Source organism: Malaclemys terrapin, chromosome 8 (genome assembly GCF_027887155.1).
Source record: "Malaclemys terrapin pileata isolate rMalTer1 chromosome 8, rMalTer1.hap1, whole genome shotgun sequence".
In the NCBI taxonomy this organism is placed as follows: domain Eukaryota; kingdom Metazoa; phylum Chordata; order Testudines; family Emydidae; genus Malaclemys; species Malaclemys terrapin.
Window position 1 is genome coordinate 73,187,890 of NC_071512.1, and position 20,146 is coordinate 73,208,035.

The 20,146-nt window shown below is 43.2% G+C and overlaps 1 protein-coding gene across 1 annotated transcript in view; it reads right to left on the reverse strand.

The window, feature by feature from the left end:
* PALMD (palmdelphin) overlaps positions 1–20,146 on the reverse strand; it is a 70,979-nt gene that overhangs the window by 17,479 nt on the left and 33,354 nt on the right. Inside the window, exons 4-5 of the mRNA XM_054038066.1 lie at positions 14,220–14,300; positions 3,086–3,216 (exon numbers count right to left, since the gene is read on the reverse strand). Of these exons, the coding sequence (XP_053894041.1) occupies positions 3,086–3,216; positions 14,220–14,300 (212 nt within the window). The remainder of the gene's footprint in view (positions 1–3,085; positions 3,217–14,219; positions 14,301–20,146) is intronic.

Consider the following 20,146-nt stretch of genomic DNA (forward strand, 5'->3'; position numbering starts at 1 on the left):
CTGTGAAAATGTCCATATCGCACTGAAAAAGGTCACCTGCCCCAAGGGTGCATACAAAATCAGCAACAGTTCTGGGTTCTATTCATGAGTAGCAAAATGAAGTAGCCTAATATGAAGAGAGGAAGCTTTTAATATTGGGGGGCAGTGGACTTTTAGGATGAAATTTTCACCCTGAGTTTAACTAAGCTTCTGATTTTGCATCTGTAAATGATTGTGGGAGTAATTAAAATTATTTTAAATCTAAATAACTGATTTATAGTCACAGTCAGATGTTTAGACACCTATGGCATGTTAATCATGCCTGTAAACAACCGAAGGCTCAAATTTGCTTTTACAATTGTTAGTACCTGAAATTTACCTCATGAGAATTATTGTTGCTGTGAAGCTTTGGCTACATCTGAACCAGAATCACAAACTAGGCTTTGGTAAAAATATGATCTAGAATACAAAAAGTGCCTAACTGACCTAGGAGCTTATTGGCCATATTTTTAAATACACGCATTTAATGATGCAGATAGGTGCTTAGTGGGATTTTCAGAAGTATCTAGGTGCTTAACTCCCATTGAAGCAAATAGGATTTCGATGTCTAGGTGCTTTTGAAAATCTCACTAAGAGCTTACCTGCATCTAAGTGCCTAAGTCACTTTTGAAAATGGACTTTGGAGCCTTAGTCACTTAAGCACTTCTGAAATTTTTACCCCTTGTCTACTTTTGTACTCAACCTGCAATGAAAAGGAGGGGCTCTGATTCTAATCCATCTCCCTGAAATACAAAGAAGTATTTAGTTCTGTTTTAGGGGGGTTCTCGCCTTTATAATATATTGGCTTTATAGTAAGAACAATGATAAGTGATATGCAATTAAAATGTTCCATATGGTGCAAAAGAAAGTGTACTATCAGTGTATACAACCTCCTGTGCATGAGGAAATAATGGCTATATTTTGAATAAAGGCAGCATCAAAGGACAGTATGTACTCTATAATGAGATTCTGCAACATCCTTAACAGTCTTTAGGAACCAAGCATAGTAAGATGTACAAAAATATCATCACTACATGGGTGATTCTAGTAGGATTTAACCTTATTAGAAATCTGGTTAGGTCAATATTAAGAATGTAGAGTCTTTTTTTATGCAATAGTCTGACCATTTATTATAAGGACTTAAAAACTTGCTGAAAGCTTTGAGCTAATACTGTAGGAGTTATTTTGATGCTAATTCTAAGTCCTCTCTACTGATAGGATGCAGGAGACCTGCAGCAACTGTTGCTATGAGACCTGCCAGATACTATGACTCAGGCACAGAGAGCACTTAAGGTACCTTGATCGGGTGACAAATTGGATTTATACTCTGGAGTTACAGTACTTTCCCGCTGGGGTCTCTCGGTCTCCAAGGCATTTAATCTGTCAGGAGTTCAATAGCTCTCATTTTAGCTCTACTACTATTCACAGAGCTGCAGGATAAGGGCACTGTCTGTTCTTTATTTAGGTGCCACTGAATGAATTTGAAACAGTGCAGAGGACTGCTACAGGGAGGAGAAAGGAAAAACATGAACATTCTTGACCTGATTCGATGGCTTTAAAAATAGCATTTAAAAAAATTGCTGGGGAGGCTAGGTTTTTTTCTTTCTCTTCCCAAAGGCTCAAAGCGGAGTTAGATGCCCCACTCCTACTGAAAGTCTGTGAGCCTTTGAAAAAATCTCCTCCTAGTATATCAGAGCAACAGGATTCCTTGGGACCTTAACAATAGGACAGCAGCTCACAGTGTGCTGTATGTCTTCTGCTTGGTCCTGAGCCTATCCTTCCCTGTGTGTGTGTGTGTGTGTGTGTGTGTGTGTAATATTTGACAATCACGTTGTCAGTGGAATACATTGATGGTGCATTTTAACTGGGTCTTACAACCAGCTAGGCACCTATACCCTTGTCACCACAACAAAGCATTCCACTGATGTACTCAAAAAGTGATTCTCCTTGAGAAAAGTGTTTCATGGAAGGAATCAGTCTAATTATGGGACACAAGCTGGCACAGCAGTGCTGCCTATCAACAAACAAATATCACTTGTACCAATAAGACAGGAAGTAGGGAGGAGGTCCGTGGGAGATAATCTTGATGACAATTTAGCCAAAGGAGTGTGCGGGGGAGGAGAGCTGAGGAAGAGGACTCTTCAGATGAAGATGCCGTTAAATTAAAATAAAGTAGGAAGAAGCCTCAGCAAGACTTCAGGGACACGGCAACTTTGTGGATCTAAAGAAACAGCTCTTCATCTTTGCTATAGTCCTCACTGAACAAATGTTGGTACTCCTAGCCACAGAGGAGCTACAACATGTGTACAGTACAAACCCCACAGCATTCAAGAAGTACTGAATGCGGCTAACAATCCTGAAGAACATGCCTGTGATCAAATAGGGCCGCCATGTCTGAATCTGCTTATGTCGCTTTAAAAATAGCTATATGTGGTAGAGAGCCAAGCTGTGAGATTTGTAGAAACTGGTAAGATGAGGTAGCAAAAGGGTAAAGGAAGGACTCTGCGGGAGGGTTCTGAGGATTACATTTAGGACGCGCTTAACACTATGGGTTATGAGTGAGAGCATGACAGGAGATAATCACAGGGACAAATGATTACATGACTTAGATGTGGAATGCTTTGCAAGGGGTCAAGTTTTGAAGGCTACATGTTCTCTAGCTAAAATTAAGAAATTATTGGTTATCTTAATCTTAAGTGTGCATTATCTGACTTACTGTTAGCATCTCTGAGCAAAATCCACATGCTGGTGCTTGCCTCTGTAGAGAACAGTACGAATGGTGAATGTGGAGTCAGGAAAACAAATCCTTTAGGGGTATTGTATAGATATGTAGGAATAATAACTTTCAAACCCACATGCTATACTTCTGATTGTTGCAGAAGCCCTTCAAATATATTAAAGACTGTATTGCACCCTTGGAATTAAATAAAACACTGCAAATTATTAGCCTTAGCTGATACTTCATTTTACCTGTAACAATGGAGAGTGGGACCTCTCCTTTCCTTCATGCTTTTAAGAATGAACCATTTTAATGACTACAGAGGGCCACCACAAATTTGTGCTGTACCTGAGGATGCTTTGTTGCAGCTTGTTGGTCCGTTCCTGGTCTTCCCTATTGTCCTTTTGCATTTTTTCTTGTTCTTTTGGAGTGAGAGCACTCAGACCATCCAAGAGCCATTTCTCCCGAAGGGCCTTTTTCTAATTTCAGAAAAGATAAAGACAAGTGTGTTTAAAAAATGCTAATCAGTAACTTTCCCTATCTGCTTCCTAGACTGTAAGCTCTTTGGGGCAGGGACTATGTCTTTGTATGTGTTTGTACAGCACCAATGAGACCTGATGGGAGCATCTGGACTCCCATAATAGAAATATAAATAAACAAGAGTAAACTTGTTGTTTAGTGATTGGTTTAACAATAGAGTAATTAACAGCAAAACATTTTCATTATCAATCATTCTGCCTTTACAGATGGGTTGAATTAACAGGTGAGCAGACCACATGTCACTAAGGCTTGGTCCACACTGGTGCAGGGGATCGATGTGCAGGGGAAACGCAACTTCAGCTACGAGAATAGTGTAGCTGAAGTCGACGTTTCCTAGATCAAACTAAGTTTACTTACTGCGGGTCCACGCGGCGCAGGCAAGCTCCCCTGTTGACAGCGCTTCCTCGTCTCGGTGAGCAGGAGTTCCGCAGTCGACGGGGGAGCACTTCTGGGATCGATTTATCGTGTCCAGCTGAGACGCGATAAATCGATCCCAGAAGATCGATCTCTACCCGCCGAATCAGGCGGGTAGTGTGGACCTAGCCTTACTAGCTGTGATGGTTAACATTTGTAAACTGACCCAGTGTTTGAAATTTTTTGTTTTATTCTGTGCTGCATTAAAGCATAGGTACTATGGGCTCATGCCTAGGGCCCAGCTCCTGAAGTCCTGCGGTTACATCTGTGTATATATATATCTTTTTATTTTTAAATGACAGTTTCCAGCCAGGATGGTTATAAAGAAAACCTTGAAACAGTCAACAAAGTGATGACTGCCTGAGTCTGCAGACAGCCTGAAACAATAGCTCTGAGCGCTGTCCTTGCTCACTTGGAGATTGAATGTGGTACAAGAGTGGGGCTGCAGAGGTGGAACCATGGTATAGGGGAATGGCTTGTATCAGCATGCCTAGAGCCCCAGGTTGCCTTGCCTTTTTCTCATTGTGTCAGTCTTCTGCTCTGTGTGCAAAATTCCCATTGCAAGGGTTATTTAGAGGAGCTCCTGAAAATACCAGAAGAATTGTTGCCTGCTGAGCTTTCCCAGTGCAGGGCTGGAAGGGCTGAATTATTAATGCAGATCCTAGGATAAGACATGTGGGACTCTTGAATACAAGCAGGGTAAGCCTATCTGAGTTATTACACAGACCTAAGGGGGGGCTGTTGGATTCCTGAATTTAGAAGAGGAAGTCTGCCTGAATTAGGTTTGCCCTTCTTCTGGGTGCTGAGGGGCTAGAGAGTTTGGACTCTGTATGAGAACTAATACATGAGTCCCAGAAAGCAGGAATCCAAGCCTTGAGTACTCTGGTGCAGAAGTAAATCACTGCAAGACAGAAAAAGGGTAGTAGGCTGTGAAGGGGCATGCTTGAGGATGGTGCTCCATCATAGCCTTCTGAAGGTAAGTAGGAGGTATTAAACCCCTCAAAGACAAAACCACAGCAGTACAGATGGAGACCTCCCAGTCTTTTTGGAATGAAGTGGCACTCATGGCTGGTTAACAAGTGGAACCGTGCGTTAGTAGTAGGTGTTTGGACTTTTGCACTTGTAATGTTAATGAGCATTACTTAATTAAAACATAAGTCTGTCTTTCATCTGTGGTTTAGATTCTTTTGAGCTGGTGAATTGATCACACAGAAGGTGCTCTGAGTCACTTATTCATTTATGTATTTGTCAATTGCATGAAGTGGCTGCTGATCCACTTTTCACGGGATTATAAAGCACACTCCGTTATTACTCCCGTTGTTTTAGAAGTTGCTTTGGATCAGATGGCTATAGTGTCTCCTATGCGAGAGTTGTGCTTGATCAGGAACCGGAGCTGCTCTGGTCTCAACACAGCTTAGAGCAGCTGCTGGGCTCCTCTAAATTGCACCATTGGTGTAGGGTTGTTAGAGATCTGTTTCAGCATGCCCCTTCCTACCCTGATGCGTTCCTGTGCTGGGAAGACGGGGAGTGGGGAGAGAGGGGAAGGATGTGTCGGGTACAGGGCCAGATCTGTCATGTTTATGCCAGCAGGGAGCTCCCTTCCAACAGGTGAATTCTCTGTGGGCTGCTTGCGAAAGCTATGGCTCCTTTGCACACCGGAGCAGGGCAAAGCCCCATGACTGTGTGTAGAGAATCTTGCCCAGACTTTGTAAATGAGACATCTAGAATGAAATGTGTAGGTATTCATCACTAAAATCTAAAATAAGAGGAAATGTGTTAATTTCTCACAGTGCTTCTGAGAAGCTACATGTGTATTTTTATATATATATATATATATATATATATATATATATATATATATATATATATATATATATATATATATTCTTTCACTGAGTAGATTCACTTTCAAATAGTGTGAAAAGCTGATTAGGCTCTGAAACTTTCCCCAAGACAAATTCAATGTGCCTGCACTTGGAAGGGCTGGAATAGTAGCCCTGAGGAAGACAACCAGGAGTAGCCTTTCCCTCCCTAGGAACTGCACTCCCTGGTATCTTTCCAACCTGCTGCTGATCGATGGAGATGTGGCAGAGGAAGGATGGTCCTATGGTTAGGACTTGGGAAACATGAATTAAGTTCCTGCTCTGCCACAGACCTCTTGTGTGACCTTGGGCAAGTCACCTAGCCTTTCTGTGATTTAGTTCCCCATCTGAAAAATTGTAGAGAACAGCTTTTCCCTACCTCACAGTGGTGGTATGAGGAGAAATACAAAGATTGTGAAGTGCTCAGATAGTATGGGCCATAGATGGATAATGCCTCTTGCCTTGCAGGACAATATTGAAATTCCTAGTGAAAACAACTAGGAAGAGATGTTAACATAAAATTCAGTCAAAATGCCAGTTTAACATAATATTTCAGCCTAAGATTGGAGGCCACCCCTGGGATGTTGGTGGGTACTGAAGCCCTTGGCTGACCCCTAGTCTGTTCACCCATTGCTGTGTTCTGCGAACAATCTTTAACTTGACAAATGATTCCTTCATTTTGGCAGCACAGCATCAGCTTCCTAATGAAACTGTTTGAAGTGACTTTGTTTAGTTCACCACTAAGCCATCACAAGAAGCTAGTTCTGTACTTGTACAAAGAGGAGAGGCATGAAACCTATTTTTTTTTTTTTTGACTGGGCTGATTCTGAAAATCTTTCCAGTCACATTGCACTAGATGTAGGGTTATTGATTGAGGGCAGTTGAAGACAGAGGGTATATTGGGGCAGAGTGCAATCAAAAGACCTGTTTCAAACTTGTTCCATGTAAGCATCTGACAAAGGTGGATGTTGACTGCTAACACACACCTGGATTCCTCACACCCTTCCATGGAAGTACCCACATGAGGGGAAAGCTGGATAGAAGATCTGTGAGATTTTTCTTGCAGTATTTTCCTGAGATGGTTCCTTTGTGAAGTACAAGGACAGGGTATCAAGTATCGGGGGTAGCCGTGTTAGTTTGTATCTACAAAAACAACAAGGAGTCTGGTGGCACCTTAAAGACTAACAGATTTATTTGGGCATAAGCTTTTGTGGGTAAAAACCTCACTTCTTCGGATGCAAGGACAGGGTTTATCCCTCCCCACTGCAGAATGGCCAGCTCTTTTTGCCTCCATAAGCTGTGGATCTGCCTGTGGAATCTGAAGCCCTGTGTCTCCAAACTAGCTCTGGGGCCTCCTGGTCCTTTTTTCAACTCCCAGGTAGTACAACTCCATCACAGTGGTGCTGCCAATCACCCCTGGGACCCTACCTTTAAGAAGGGAGGCCAGTGCAGAGGGGGCAAAAAAAATGTTACTAGAGCTGGGTGGATTTCTTTACATTGAATATTAAATTTGTTAAAGAGGCAGTGTTGGAGTGACCGAAACTTTATGAATTTGGGTGGAATTCGTCAAATCTTTCAGCCGACCTCCCCCCGAATCCTCCCCTTATTTTTGGTTGAAACTGTTGATTTCAGCATATTCAAAACAAACCATTTCAGTGAAAAATGTTACTCTTGAATTGCCATTCAAAATTTTGTTTCACCCCCAAACAATTTTTGAATAGTTGGTTTGGTGAGGGGAAAAACTGAAAAACCTCAGTTTGGTTTAAAGAAACCAATTTTGGGGTTTTTTGGTGGGGGAGGGTTAAATTTAGCCACTGGCCCAAAAAAACCTCCAATAATTTGTTCAGCTCTAAATATGAATGCAGCCTCCACTGGTCTTTCATTTGATAAATTTGATTAGCAGAACATTTTTTTTTTTTTTTTTTATCAAGGGGGTAGCGACTTAAAACAAGAGAGAAGACAGAGTATATCTGAAGACAAGCACAATCCTCTTACTGTAACTGTATCATCAAGCCCTGTCAACGAATGTATCTTGGTCTCAGCATGATCAGATGTGTGATTGTGACCAGAAAGGAGATGACTGGGATTATGCCAGAATATTTGGCACTCAAAGAGTGTCTTCCCCTTGTCAAATCGGGACAATTCCTACAATAATCTAGTCTGATTAGGAACAAAGGTATCTTTTATTTAAATGTTTATGAAAGGTAGGGCTTTCAGGGTAATGACTTTCCAGGTATTGCTCTGTTTTGAATTGACCTAGCACTGCTTTTTGGGGAAAGGAGATTATAATTTCCAAATATGACATAAGATCTGATCCTGTAGTTCTCAGACATGCATATTGCCTATTGGAGTCAATGGAAGTTTTTTGTACAAGGACTACAGGGATAATCCCCATCCATATAAGCACAATAATATAAAAAATAAGCACGGTGGGTAAATTTCCTATTATAGCTTTTTTGCACATTTTATTTAATTAGTCGCACTTTCATGAATGGCTTACGTGCTGTATAACTTGGAAATGTTTGTTGTATAAAGGGAGAAGCTCTGGCTAGAGAAGAATCCTGCATGGCTCCACTGAAACCAGTATAATTCATTGAGGTATAGAACAGCTGCCTTTAGGCATGCAGAAACTTTCTGCAGAGCCATCTTGCTCTTCCTTCATTACAAACAATGAAAGTGGTACATTCACAGAACGGTACAAAGTTATGCATGCTACAGTATGTTTGTACCTCTGATATCATGTTGACTTCTGTACATTGTATAGAAGAAAAGGATGCGAATACAATATGATGTGATAGCATTCCAGCCATTCTGAGAGTGTTATCATTGCCCTGTGTGGTTCATATTCCATCATGCTGGTGGTACTGACAATAGATTACACTGCTGTGAACAAACTCCTGAGCATGATCTGAGGGGGGTGTAGCTGGTCAGAGATCATAGAACAAGTCTGGAGTAATGTAGCAGGATGTCATTATTTTGTCCCCTGCATAGGTGTTCCCGAGTCTTATGTAAATTTTGTGGCTGGTCATCAGGTGCATATTCTATTTTCCCGATGTGCAAAATGCAAACCCACACACTATAGCTAGGAAAAGGTCTGAGTTTTTCATATTTTAACGGCTTTCAAAAATAGGGTTACATGCTATTCTCACAGGATAAACCGCTGGGATGGTAACACATATGACCTCCATGAGATAGCACTTGGAAAGACATTGAAGGGGGTGGGGATAAACAGATTCACCAGGTAAAATGAAAGGATCGATAAAATCTGCTGGAAAGTCTACCCAGATGGCATGCATCTGATGAAGTGGGCTTTAGCCCACGAAATCTTATGCTCAAATAAATTTGTTAGTCTCTAAGGTGCCACACATACTCCTCATTCTTTTTCCAGAACTATATGAGTCCCATCCTCCCTGCACATCGCCTCCAGCAGCACAACTGTGGTCCCTATACCTTTCCCCATCCTCTCAATAGGAATGATTGTAGGTGCAGAGGGGAGTTACTGCTGGCTGCACCAGTAATCACTCCCATGAAGATTTAATGTATGCTCTGTACAGGGGAGGCATGCTACCCTTGGCCCAGGGACACATCTTTTCCTGACCCACAGAGCCCTAATCTAACTGATCTGGAGTGAGACTGCTCTAAGGGGGCTAATCCATGAAAGCCTCATTCAGGTTGGGGGGCTTACCTGCCCTGTTTTATTTCCCTCTACCACATACTGGAGAGGAGCAAGTAGCCCATAGTTGTGGGATGGAGAAAAGTGATGCAATGCAAAGCAATTTAGTGAAAGGGACAAACCTGGAAAGCCAGAATGCTGAACTAGATCTAGGGTGATAGTGGATGGCAAATGAGACATCAGTTTGCTGTGTAATATGCAAGCAAAACAGGCCAACATAATCTTCGTTTGTATATTGTTGTGTGCTAATACAGCCAGTCATGGAACAGGGGATGGTAATACCTTTCCATATGGCTTTGCTGTGGCCAGGGCGGACGAGAGTGGGGGGAAGCCAGTACAAATTACTGGGGCCCGGCGGCCTGGAAGGGGGCCCGGCTTCCCCTCCCTCTTGTCGGCCCTATTTAGCCGGTTCGCCTTTGCTCGGGGGGGGGCCCAAAAAAATTCTGGGCCCGGCTTCTTTCCCCCCCCCCCCCCCCCATTGGCCCTGTTTAGCTGGTCTGCCCTTGCTGGAGGGCCCGAAAAAATTTTCATTGAGGCCCGAACCCGCTCTCGGCGGCCCTGGCTGTGGCCACACATGGGGATATTAAATTCTATTCTGACACTTCATTACCAGAAAGACACTGACAAATTAGAGGTAGCTCAGAGAAGAGCAAGCAAAGTTATTTGGGGAACAGAGGGATTGATTAATGGGGAAAAGATATATAATTAGCTCTTTTAGTAACTTAGCTGAAACTAATAAAGTGGGATAGGATAGACAACAATACCTGAAGAGTGTAAACACTAATGAAAGAGAATAATATACTTAGGCTGGTACCAGAGAGTGCACACAGGAATCATAGGACAAACTTAGGAAAGGAAAAATCCAGTTTGAGTACAATGGAACAAAGTTGTTCCTGATATGGGTCACTGAAAGATAGACTGGACAAAGTACTGATAATTGTGCAATAGAGAACAAATCCAAATGAATGAACTATCCTGCATTAGCAGAGAGATGGACTAGAAGTAACATTTTCAAAAGTGAAAATCAATGGGCCTAAGTCACTTTGGTGCACCGTGTGCAAATTTCAAACACATCTAGTTTGAAAGTTAGACTGTGCCTTGTGATTGCGACATATGTGCCTGTCTTTCTGTGCACCATGATCAACGTAAAGTGGCTTCTACATGGTTTTTTAATGCAGTGACCAAGGAACATGCACAGGTAATATTGGGGTAGGAAATTACTGCTCACAAACTAAAGAGCCTTTAAAGTCATTTTCTTCTCTTCCCCTCCCACCCATCCTCTCACTCCTCAAACCGTGTGAGTGTGTGTGTATCCATACCCATATGCAATTGGGTTTTGAAAAAAATATCTCTGAAGGACCAGACACTCCGTGTGAGCCACTGTGACTGATATATAGCAGCTGAAGATCTTGTCTTTAATATGCACCTGTGCAGGGCAGTGTGTGCACTTGTACTATTTAACATAAATAATTATAGGTCATTGTTCCTGCAACATAGGGATTGTTTTTGTGTATTTTAAAATAGATACCAGGAACAAGGGGAAAGAATCTCCGTAGTCACTATGTCCCCCAGTTCCGCATGGTATCTTAACTTCTGCTAAAACTGAGGCAATTTCATGTCCTTGAAAGGCGGCGGCGGCGGGGGGGGCTGCCCTACAGCATACCCTAGCATTAATAAGAACAAAAAGGATGCTTGAGTTTGTTCATATAGGGATAGAAAATAAATAGTATTGAATATACTACAATGATGCTTCTTAAATAGTGGCACACTCTTGTTTGGAGAACTGTATTCTGTTTTGGGAAGCATGTGGAAAGATGTATTTGAGTTTCAATAGCCCAGAGAAGGGCAATAAGATATATGGAGATACTGCCAGGCTTAAATATGATGGGAGGCTGAAAAAAGAGCATTATTATGAAAGAAGAGCTAGAGGGGACTTAAAATGGGAGTGGGCATCACTGTCCGCCAGTGACATTGGGCCCCATTTGCCATGCTGCAGTGATTGCAAGATCATGTGGCCTCCCCTTACTTTGGTATAGGAAGATATTTCACTTACTGCAAGTGCTTGGGGGCAGCAAGAGACAAATCTTTTAAATCCACAATTTGAGTCAAGGTAGGGCCTAGAGCAGTGGTGGGCAACCTGCGGGCCGCACGTGGCCCATCGGGGTAAGCTGATTGAGTGGTGCAAGATGTTTTGTGGATGTTGACCCGTCTGCAGGCATGGCTCCCCGCAGCTCCCAGTGGAAACTATTTGCCATTCCCGGCCAATGGGAGCTGCGGGAAGTGGCGCGGCCACTTCCTGCAGCTCCCATTGGCCGGGAACGGCAAACCATGGCCACTGGGAGCTGCAGGCGGCCATGTCTGTGGACAGTTGATGTAAACAAACTGTCTTGCGGCCCGCCAGCGAATTACCCTGATAGGCCGCAGGTTGCCTACCACTGGTCTAGAGGTACCAGTCAAGAACAGAGCCCTGTGGTGCCATCAATATTTGAAGTGTATAAGAATAGGATATTATCCCCTTGAAATTTCTACTTCATATGTGTATGTGCTAAAACAGGGACAAGCAAATGATATGCCTGTAATCTGTTAGTTGCAGGTTTTATGGAGTAGGGTGTTTCTTTTCCCACATACAGCACTGCACAACTAGTCAGGTTCATTGCAGTTTTTCCTGCCTTCCTCTAAAGCAGCAGGACCCAGAACTGAAGGATGTAATGATCTAGCATGACAAACTCAGCTTCCTATGTTCTTGTGTGGATGAAAGAGGAAGATGAATGGGACCAGGTTACATGTGCTTAATTTGAAAATGATTCAGTTTTAGATACACTTCTGTGTCGTGGGAGAGGCAATTCTGTGTAACTTGTTCAGGAAAGCAAGCCAAACCACTGGCCTTGAAATCAATACCCCTTTGCTGGATCCCTCCATCCAGACATGCAATTAATATGGGTCAAGATATGCTTAGGATCTTTGATAGCAGAATACCAGTTCTGCATACTTTCAAGAAGCAAGCCTTATGTCTTATTTAAATTACTTGAAATGCCAAACTGCCCTAGACAGAAGGGAAGCCTGAGAAAATAGTCATCCCATTTTTTAAATAATATGATTGAAGAGGTGGATCATCTGATTCATTAGTTGTGACACTGACAGACCAGCCAACCTGTGTATGACCAATAACAATGTAACAGAAGGCATTACAGTGGTAATCAAGACAATCTACTTGTATGTGAATTTCAAAGAGCTGTACTAGACTAGCAATCGTCAACACTCATTCATTTGTAGTAACAGAAATCAAGAGTAGAGGCTAAGTGTATTGGTCTGTGTTTATATCTTGTTAGAAGTTTAACAATGTAACCGGATTATCTTGTAGGTGCTAATTCCCTTTCATGTCTTATTTGCCTTAATTATGAATGTGACTGTGTCCAGTTAACCCTCAGATCAAAGATATAAGATACTGCAAGAAACTAATATATTATCCACATGGTCTTTGGTTTAAATATCTCTGTTATAATGCATGACTGGTTAAATGCCTTATGTGAATGAATGTAAGTAGTTTACCAGTGTATGCATAGGAAATAGAAGATTAGCTTCCAAGCGAAGACCTGCATTGCATATTCTTCCTCAGGAGAAGGCCCTGCTGTGATAATTTCTGTGAGGAGGCTTATCAGCTTGCTAGAAGAACTATAAAGGAAGCCCTGGGCCTGATCCTTTTCATCTCTAGTTTGCTTAAACTTTGAACAGAGAAAGTATAAGTTGTAAGACAGACATCTTCCAAATAATGATTTGGAATAACCTGGAAGATGTGTGGAAAGACTGGGACAGACTCTACATCTGGACTGCCTATTGGACTATACATTTTTAAATTGATTCCAGAAAGACTTTTACAAATCAGCAGCCACACCATCTCTGCTATGAAACTGACCTAAGGACTTTACACACATTTGTATGTATATTGATCTTTTTAACCATTTGCAACTCTTTTTTTCACCCTTTTATTATTAAAATCTTAGCTTTCGCTATTAAGGATTGGCTGTAAGTGTGATTATTGGGTAAGAGCTGAGACTCATATTGACCTGGGGATAAGTGTCCGGTCCTTTGGGATTGGTGAACCTCACCTATGGTGAATCAGGTTTTCAATAACCCCTCACTATATTAGACTTGGCTGTCTAGATGGGAGTCAAGGGCTGGAATGCTTAAAAGGGACTGTATTTGGTTTCTTGTTAACCAACGTGGTATTAGAGAAGCTGTTTTGTTACTGGCTTGGTGAATCTAATTACAGGATAAACCCCCAGTTTGAGGCATTGTTTGCCCTAATCCTTGGAGTCAGCCCTGAGTGAAACATTCTCAGTGTGGCCCATCCAGGCTGTCCGGTCACATCAGTGTTTTGAATACCATACTGATGTGAACTTGCCAAGTCTGACATCAGTGCGAAATTTGCAGATGCTTCTCCTATATGCCTCCCACACTGGGTCACAACATTATTTCACTAAGGAGATGCATTAAATAAATTGATAGATGTTTTGCCAGATAAAAATAATCTGCTACTTGATGATTTTATCAAGAAGCTGCTATTTGCCATTTGGTTGCATCTGGTGATTATATTGCATTTTGTGCTGAAATTATAAAGTGAACACACACAGTCTGACATGCGAAGTCCAGTTTTAAGCTGGGAATTATTTCTGGTTGTGATCTCACTTTAAGCTACAAAAATTATCAAACAACATTAGCCCCTTTATGTGAAGCTTTTGCACGATGCCTATTAAAGTCAATTGGAGTCATTCTGGTAAAACTCAAAATAGTTCTGCAAATGTAACAGTAAACGCATGACTTAAACCCATAAATGGAAGGACGCTTAGATTGAAGGCTGAAGCAACACTTAATTATAGCAGTCTTGCCTAATGTTAATAGCAGGGCTAGGACTTTCTTTGTGTTTATTATTTGACTCTTATAGATATTTTAAAATGTTGAATAACTTGAGCTGCTGATATTGACAAAATAATACCTTCAAATGCTGGTATTTTAATTTTTCTTCTTCTACTTTAAGACGCTTCTGTGTAATTTCTTCTTGAAGCTTTCTCTTGTCCTGGAAATTAAAAAAACCCACACATTAATTTTTAAAGTGACATGTCACTGCTTTGGTGCTTTAACTTGGACCCCTGGGGGGAATTCTTAAGTGATGTAGCACCACCTTCCTTCCTATTTACAGCGCAGAGGTCAAGGCTAAGGAAAAGGGTTATGCCTGGGTGTCCCTACACCCAGACAATACCCACCTGCTGGGATGGCCCCTTGGAGCCACAGATAGCTGCCATAATATAAAATAACCTTGTGGTTGCTCTACCTGTCACCAAGAGACTACTGATTTGGTGCCCAGTGGCGTAGGTGCTGGAACTAAGGTGACCCCCTGGCTTGAAGTGGTTTCCATCATATACAGTTTGGTTCAATGACTCTCAGCACCCCTACTATAAAAATTGTTCCAGTGCCACTTTCAGTGGTGTCCAGAATCTGGGGAGAACATACAATGGTGATAGATGACTTGATCCAACTCCCTTTGAAGTAGGAAGAAAGACTCCCATTGACTTCAATGGGCATTGAATCAAGCACAGAGTAACTTGTACCATTACAAGCACCCCTAATGGGCCACTCTACCGCCAATCATTGCTTTCACAATGTATTGCTATTAGATATAACAACTTTGGCACCTATTCATTTACATTAACGTGTGGTAGGGCAGTAACTAACTCATGTCTCACCTGCTGTTCTATACTATGATGCACCATAGTAAGAACTGACGTAATGACTAGAGGTTATAAAAGACTGCATATAGGGATCTCTGACAGGGGTGTATGTGCCTCCCATGTGACTTTGGAAAAGGCTATGCCCCTCTACTAGGCAAAAAGTTGGATGTTTGGTTCTCAGACTACCTGAGCTGCCAAATGTGGTGGGAAGAGCTGTCAGGATGAGCCTGGCCTAGCTGCTAGGAGGAGGAACTGACAGCTGTGGAGGAAGACAAGAAAAAGGAAGTGGCATCTCCCAAAGGATTGCTCAGTCTCTTTTTGGAAGGGAGAGGAGCTGGTCTTTACTCCACTATCTTGCCTGGGAAGTGCCTGATCCAAGCAAGAAAAGGAGTAAATAGGGGAATAGAAGCCTTCCTTGGTGCAAGGCGATCCTGTTTATATTTTGATCATTTATGAACATTTTGGACTTAGGGCAGCCTCTCCCCACCCCTTTGTTCATAAATGATCAAAATATAAACAGGATCGTCATTACAGTTAGGGGCCACGACTAAGGCAGCTGCCTGCTGTGATGGTTTATTTTCCCCCTCCTGATTGAGATGGAACGTATGTGGTTGACTGATGTTGGACCTGCCTTAATGGACATGTAGCCCCAAACCCCAGGGGTTGCTAGTGTCCTGTCAGAGAAGCCCTTCACTTGCTATTGAAAGTCAGCCACTTCTGGTGTGACGGCTGACAACTGTGTGACTGTTGGTAGGAACAGTACCTGTCTGGGGGACAGCAAGTGATAAACACCTAACTAATTGGAAGTACGTGGGGAGGCATGTAGCTTGGCAGACTATGATTGCCCCCATGTTAGACTGTAGTAAGTGAATTAGCATTGACACACTTTCTCTTCTGAAAAGTGTCAAATTACAAGCGGGCATAACTTCTGTTTTCCATCTCTCTGAAAGGTGCTACTGACCCATCTCTGCAATACAAGATACAACTTTTAAAGGTGAGTTTAGATTTGGAATATAGCTTGACACAGTCCCTATAATACTTATCCATCAAAGATTCTTTGTTCTTCTGTAACTCATTTAACCTAACAATCAACGGATTTAAGATATTAGTGTGTGATGTTTGTCAACAGCATCTATTATAAAATTTGCTTTGTCTAAGATCTGCTATCATAGATTTCTTACTGTTCCACTTATCCTGATTTCAAGAACATGCCATCTCTGAACTTCACAGCTTTCTTTAATACAGAACTTTCCTAATATCATTGTATAAGTGTTCTTGAATTAACCCAATCGTTAGATGAACAGGTCATGAAGTCAGCCTGTATTTACAGAATAGGATACAGAAAGCTTCTCAGTCAATAGGAAAGTTACTTATCACAGTCCTGAAATCCCACAACATAACCCTCTCAACAAAAATAAAACTTTATAATTCTTTTGTGCTCACATCTCTACTTTACAGCTGTGAGACCTGGACACCATACAAGTGGCATATCAAACAGCCAGAGGCCTTCCATATGCAGTCTCTGCGTGCCATTATGGGGATCCGCTAGCAGGACAAAATTACCAACTTAGAGGTTCTCCAAAAGTCAAATGCCATAAGCATGGAGGCCATGCTGATAAAGCTCAACTACACTGGGTTGGACATGTCCTTAAGATGCCTGAATATAGATTCCCCAGAAAAATTTTCTGTGGAGAATTGGCACAAGGACATTGAAATCAAGGCCGCCCCAGAAAGCGCTACAAGAACAGCATACACTTTGGTGCAAAAAACCCAAATGATCTTGAGAAGGCTGCATTAAATAGATCAGCCTGGCAGCACAAAACACTCAGCGCTTTCCAAGCCTTTGAAGAGGACAGAAATAATCGATTTGTTAGTTGCAAGGGAAAAGCGTCATGCTACTGCTATAGCTACCAAGACGCTCACCAATGACTTTGTCTGCCCAATCTGCTCACGAGCATGCGTTTCATGCTTTGGACTTCAGAGTCACTCCAGAATCCACAAAAAGAGAGAGCATGAAAACATCACCGTCGAACCGACAGACTACACACATTTACAGACTGGTCCACTTTCTAAGGGAACGCATTTTCTTAATAGTCACATTTTAAGCCAGAGAATGCACCCATCTTAAGTTTATGCTAAAATATACCTGTGTTAACTTTGGTACAAATAATAAATTATGAAAGATGCCTTGGGAGTCCACATACTCACTAAAAAAAATCTTATTTTAGCATTAAGAGGTCAAAGTAAACAATCAGGCAGCAAATACACTTTCAAACTGACAAAAATCGTCCAATAACAATCATTTCCCCTTGAACCATTTTTCTATACTGTTTACAAACTAACACAGAAGAGTGGTGTACAAGAATACTGTACAAAAAGGCAATCATAAAGGGATAAAAGTAGAATGCAAAGAAACAAAAAAAATCCAACTGAAAATGAGATCAATGTACAACATTAAAAGAAAGAAACTTTTTTTTTTAGTGAACACCTTGCACATTTGTTTTACTTTTATCCCCGGGTTTCCTCCTATGCTCTGCTTCATCTTCAGGTTTTGTACTTGCATCCTTCATAATAGCAATAGCCACAGATAACACCTCCCTAAGTAACTACCCATTAACTAAGTAAAGTAAAACACATTTTTGGTGCTGTATGGACACCTGTTCATCTGAAATTGATTGCTGAATATAGTGGGTCAAATTCCACACAGAGGCTGAGTACAGGTGCAGCCTTCTAGTCATGAAAGGATTTAAGGCAGGTTGGGGCATTTCCTAGGGTGCACTTTGCTGTGCCTTGTCTAGATCTTACTGCAGTACAGGCTCTGCATTTTAAATAGCTGAATAAATGTTAAGTATTAGTCAACTGGGTATGGATACTCCCCCTTGAAGATTCAGCTTACAGGCAAGAAGCCTCTTAGTGCTCTTCACAATGGAGAGAGAGCTGCCCTGTTTGTGTGACGGTAAAGAGGTACCTATGCCCCTTTCTCTCATCCATATACCGAAGTGGGACATGGCCCTGTGCCTTAATTTTTGACTCCCATTATAGTCTATGGGAGTCTTGCCTAACTAAATACTCAGGGTCACCTTAAGTCCTTCAAAATTCATGTGCAGAGGGGAGGAACCCTGTGCAAACCCTAGGGGAGGGGAAGGGAAGAGACGAGACAGCAGTCTCACATCATGGATCTTCCAGCCTATCATCCAGGCTAACTGTATATGGTTTTGTGGTTCCACTGCTTGTAAATGTGCATCTTTGGGAGGGTGGAGCCAACATTCAGCCATGCTCCATGGTCCCCTCCACCACCAGAGCTGGAGACGTATACTTCATAAGAAAATACAGACCCTGTCAACATTGTCTGATGCAGAAGTCCTACTGCACCCATAGTCTTCCACTCCCAGCAATTCCAGCTTCTTCTTCTGTCTGCTAGGCCCCACAGCAGAGGGTCTGTATTGTTAGGGCAATCAGTACAGCTAGCAAGCCAGCCTGTGCACCTTTGCTTTTACAAGGATTCCTGGGAGTGCTTGTTGCTCATCCAAGTAGACAACAGCCTTTTGAGGACACACCCTCATCTCTTCTGCAGGGAGGGAAATGCCACCCTAATGGGATGAGGCCAAGGAAACACCATTATCTAGAACTGTTCCCAAATACTTCCACTATTACTTTTCCCATGGAAGGAAGGACTTAGCCCTGTTTTTTGTCTCAGTATCAGTTTGCTAAAGCAAATGTTACAGATTCTACAGTTAGGGGGCAAGTACTTGCTTCAGGCAGCAAGTGCAATAAACTAAGAACCTTGCTAAAACCCCAAGCCTGACTTCTCATGTCTTATAACAGGCAGCACAGGGTATAGGAAGTAGTCACAAGTCTTTAAAAACTGCTTCTCAAGTGTTTCTAAGGAGAGAAAAGTCAACCCCTTCCAGCTATTCCATCTGCTGGCCTCTAAAAAACTTCTCCGCTTTAAGGGTGTGCGCTGAAAACCAGGTTGCAGCTTGAGCCTGGTGTAGATGTCATTAACTTTCCAAAGATCTTAGGGGGGGAATAGATCAGGCCTTAAATGAATATGCTGTTACCTTTGTTTCCTTGTGCAGTGGTTTTCAAGCTGCAGGTCATGACCCAGTGCCGAGTCACAGAATGTAAGACACTGGGTCGCAGCGGCTCTGGTCAGCACCACCAACCGGGCCGTTAGAAGTCCCATCAGGGGTGCTGCCTGGCTAAGGCAGGCTAGTCTCTACCTGTTCTGACACTGTGCCGCACCCTGGAAGCGGCCAGCAGCAGGTCCGGCTCCTAGGTGGGGGAGCCACGGGGCTCTGTGCACTGCCCCCACCCCAAGCACCGGCTCCACACTCCCATTGGCAGGTTTCCGGCCAATGGGAGCTGGGGGTGGTGGTGCCTGCAGGCAAGAGCTGCGTGGAGCTGCTTGCGTGGCTCTGCCTAGGAGCTGGACCTGCTGCTGGCTGCTTCTGGGGTGCAGCGCAGTCTGCAGTGCCAGGACAGGCAGGAAGCCTCAGGGCTGCCCAGAGGATTCAGGGGGCCTGGGGTCTTCGGCGGCACGGGGCCCCCGCCGCCGAATTGCTGCTGAAGACCCGGCACTTCAGTGCCGGGTCCCAGGGCGTAAGGAGCCCCCGCCACGGGTCTTCAGGGCACTTCAGCAGCGGGTCCCGGAGCGGAAGGACCCCCCGCCACCGAACTGCTGCCGAAGACCCAGAGTGGAAGAAGCTCTGAGGTCCTGGGCCCCGTGAGAGTTTTCTGGGGTCCCCGGAGCGAGTGAAGGACCCCGCTCCAGGGCCCCCAAAAACTCTTGTGGGGGCCCCTGTGGGGTCTGGGGCCTGGGGCAAATTGCCCCACTTGCCCCCCCCCCCACGCCTCCCGGGCGGCCATGAGACGCCTGCCTCTGCACCCTGGCTGCGCCGCTGAGCGGAAGCTGCCTGAGGTAAGCCCATGCCCCAACCCCATGCCCCAATTCTCTGCCCCAGCCCTGACCCCCCCCCCCCACATCCCAACCCCTCATCCCCAGCTCCGTTGGATCATGCACATCAACAATTTTCTTCAGCTGGGTCACCAGAAGAAAAAGTTTGAAAACCATTGTCCTAGTGTCTAGTGGATGGGTGGTGTTTTAAGATGCAACAAGTAAAAACAAAGTCCAGTTCAACTCTTTATCAGAATTTCCATCTAGGATCCTTCATGTTTATCCGTGATGTGTTTA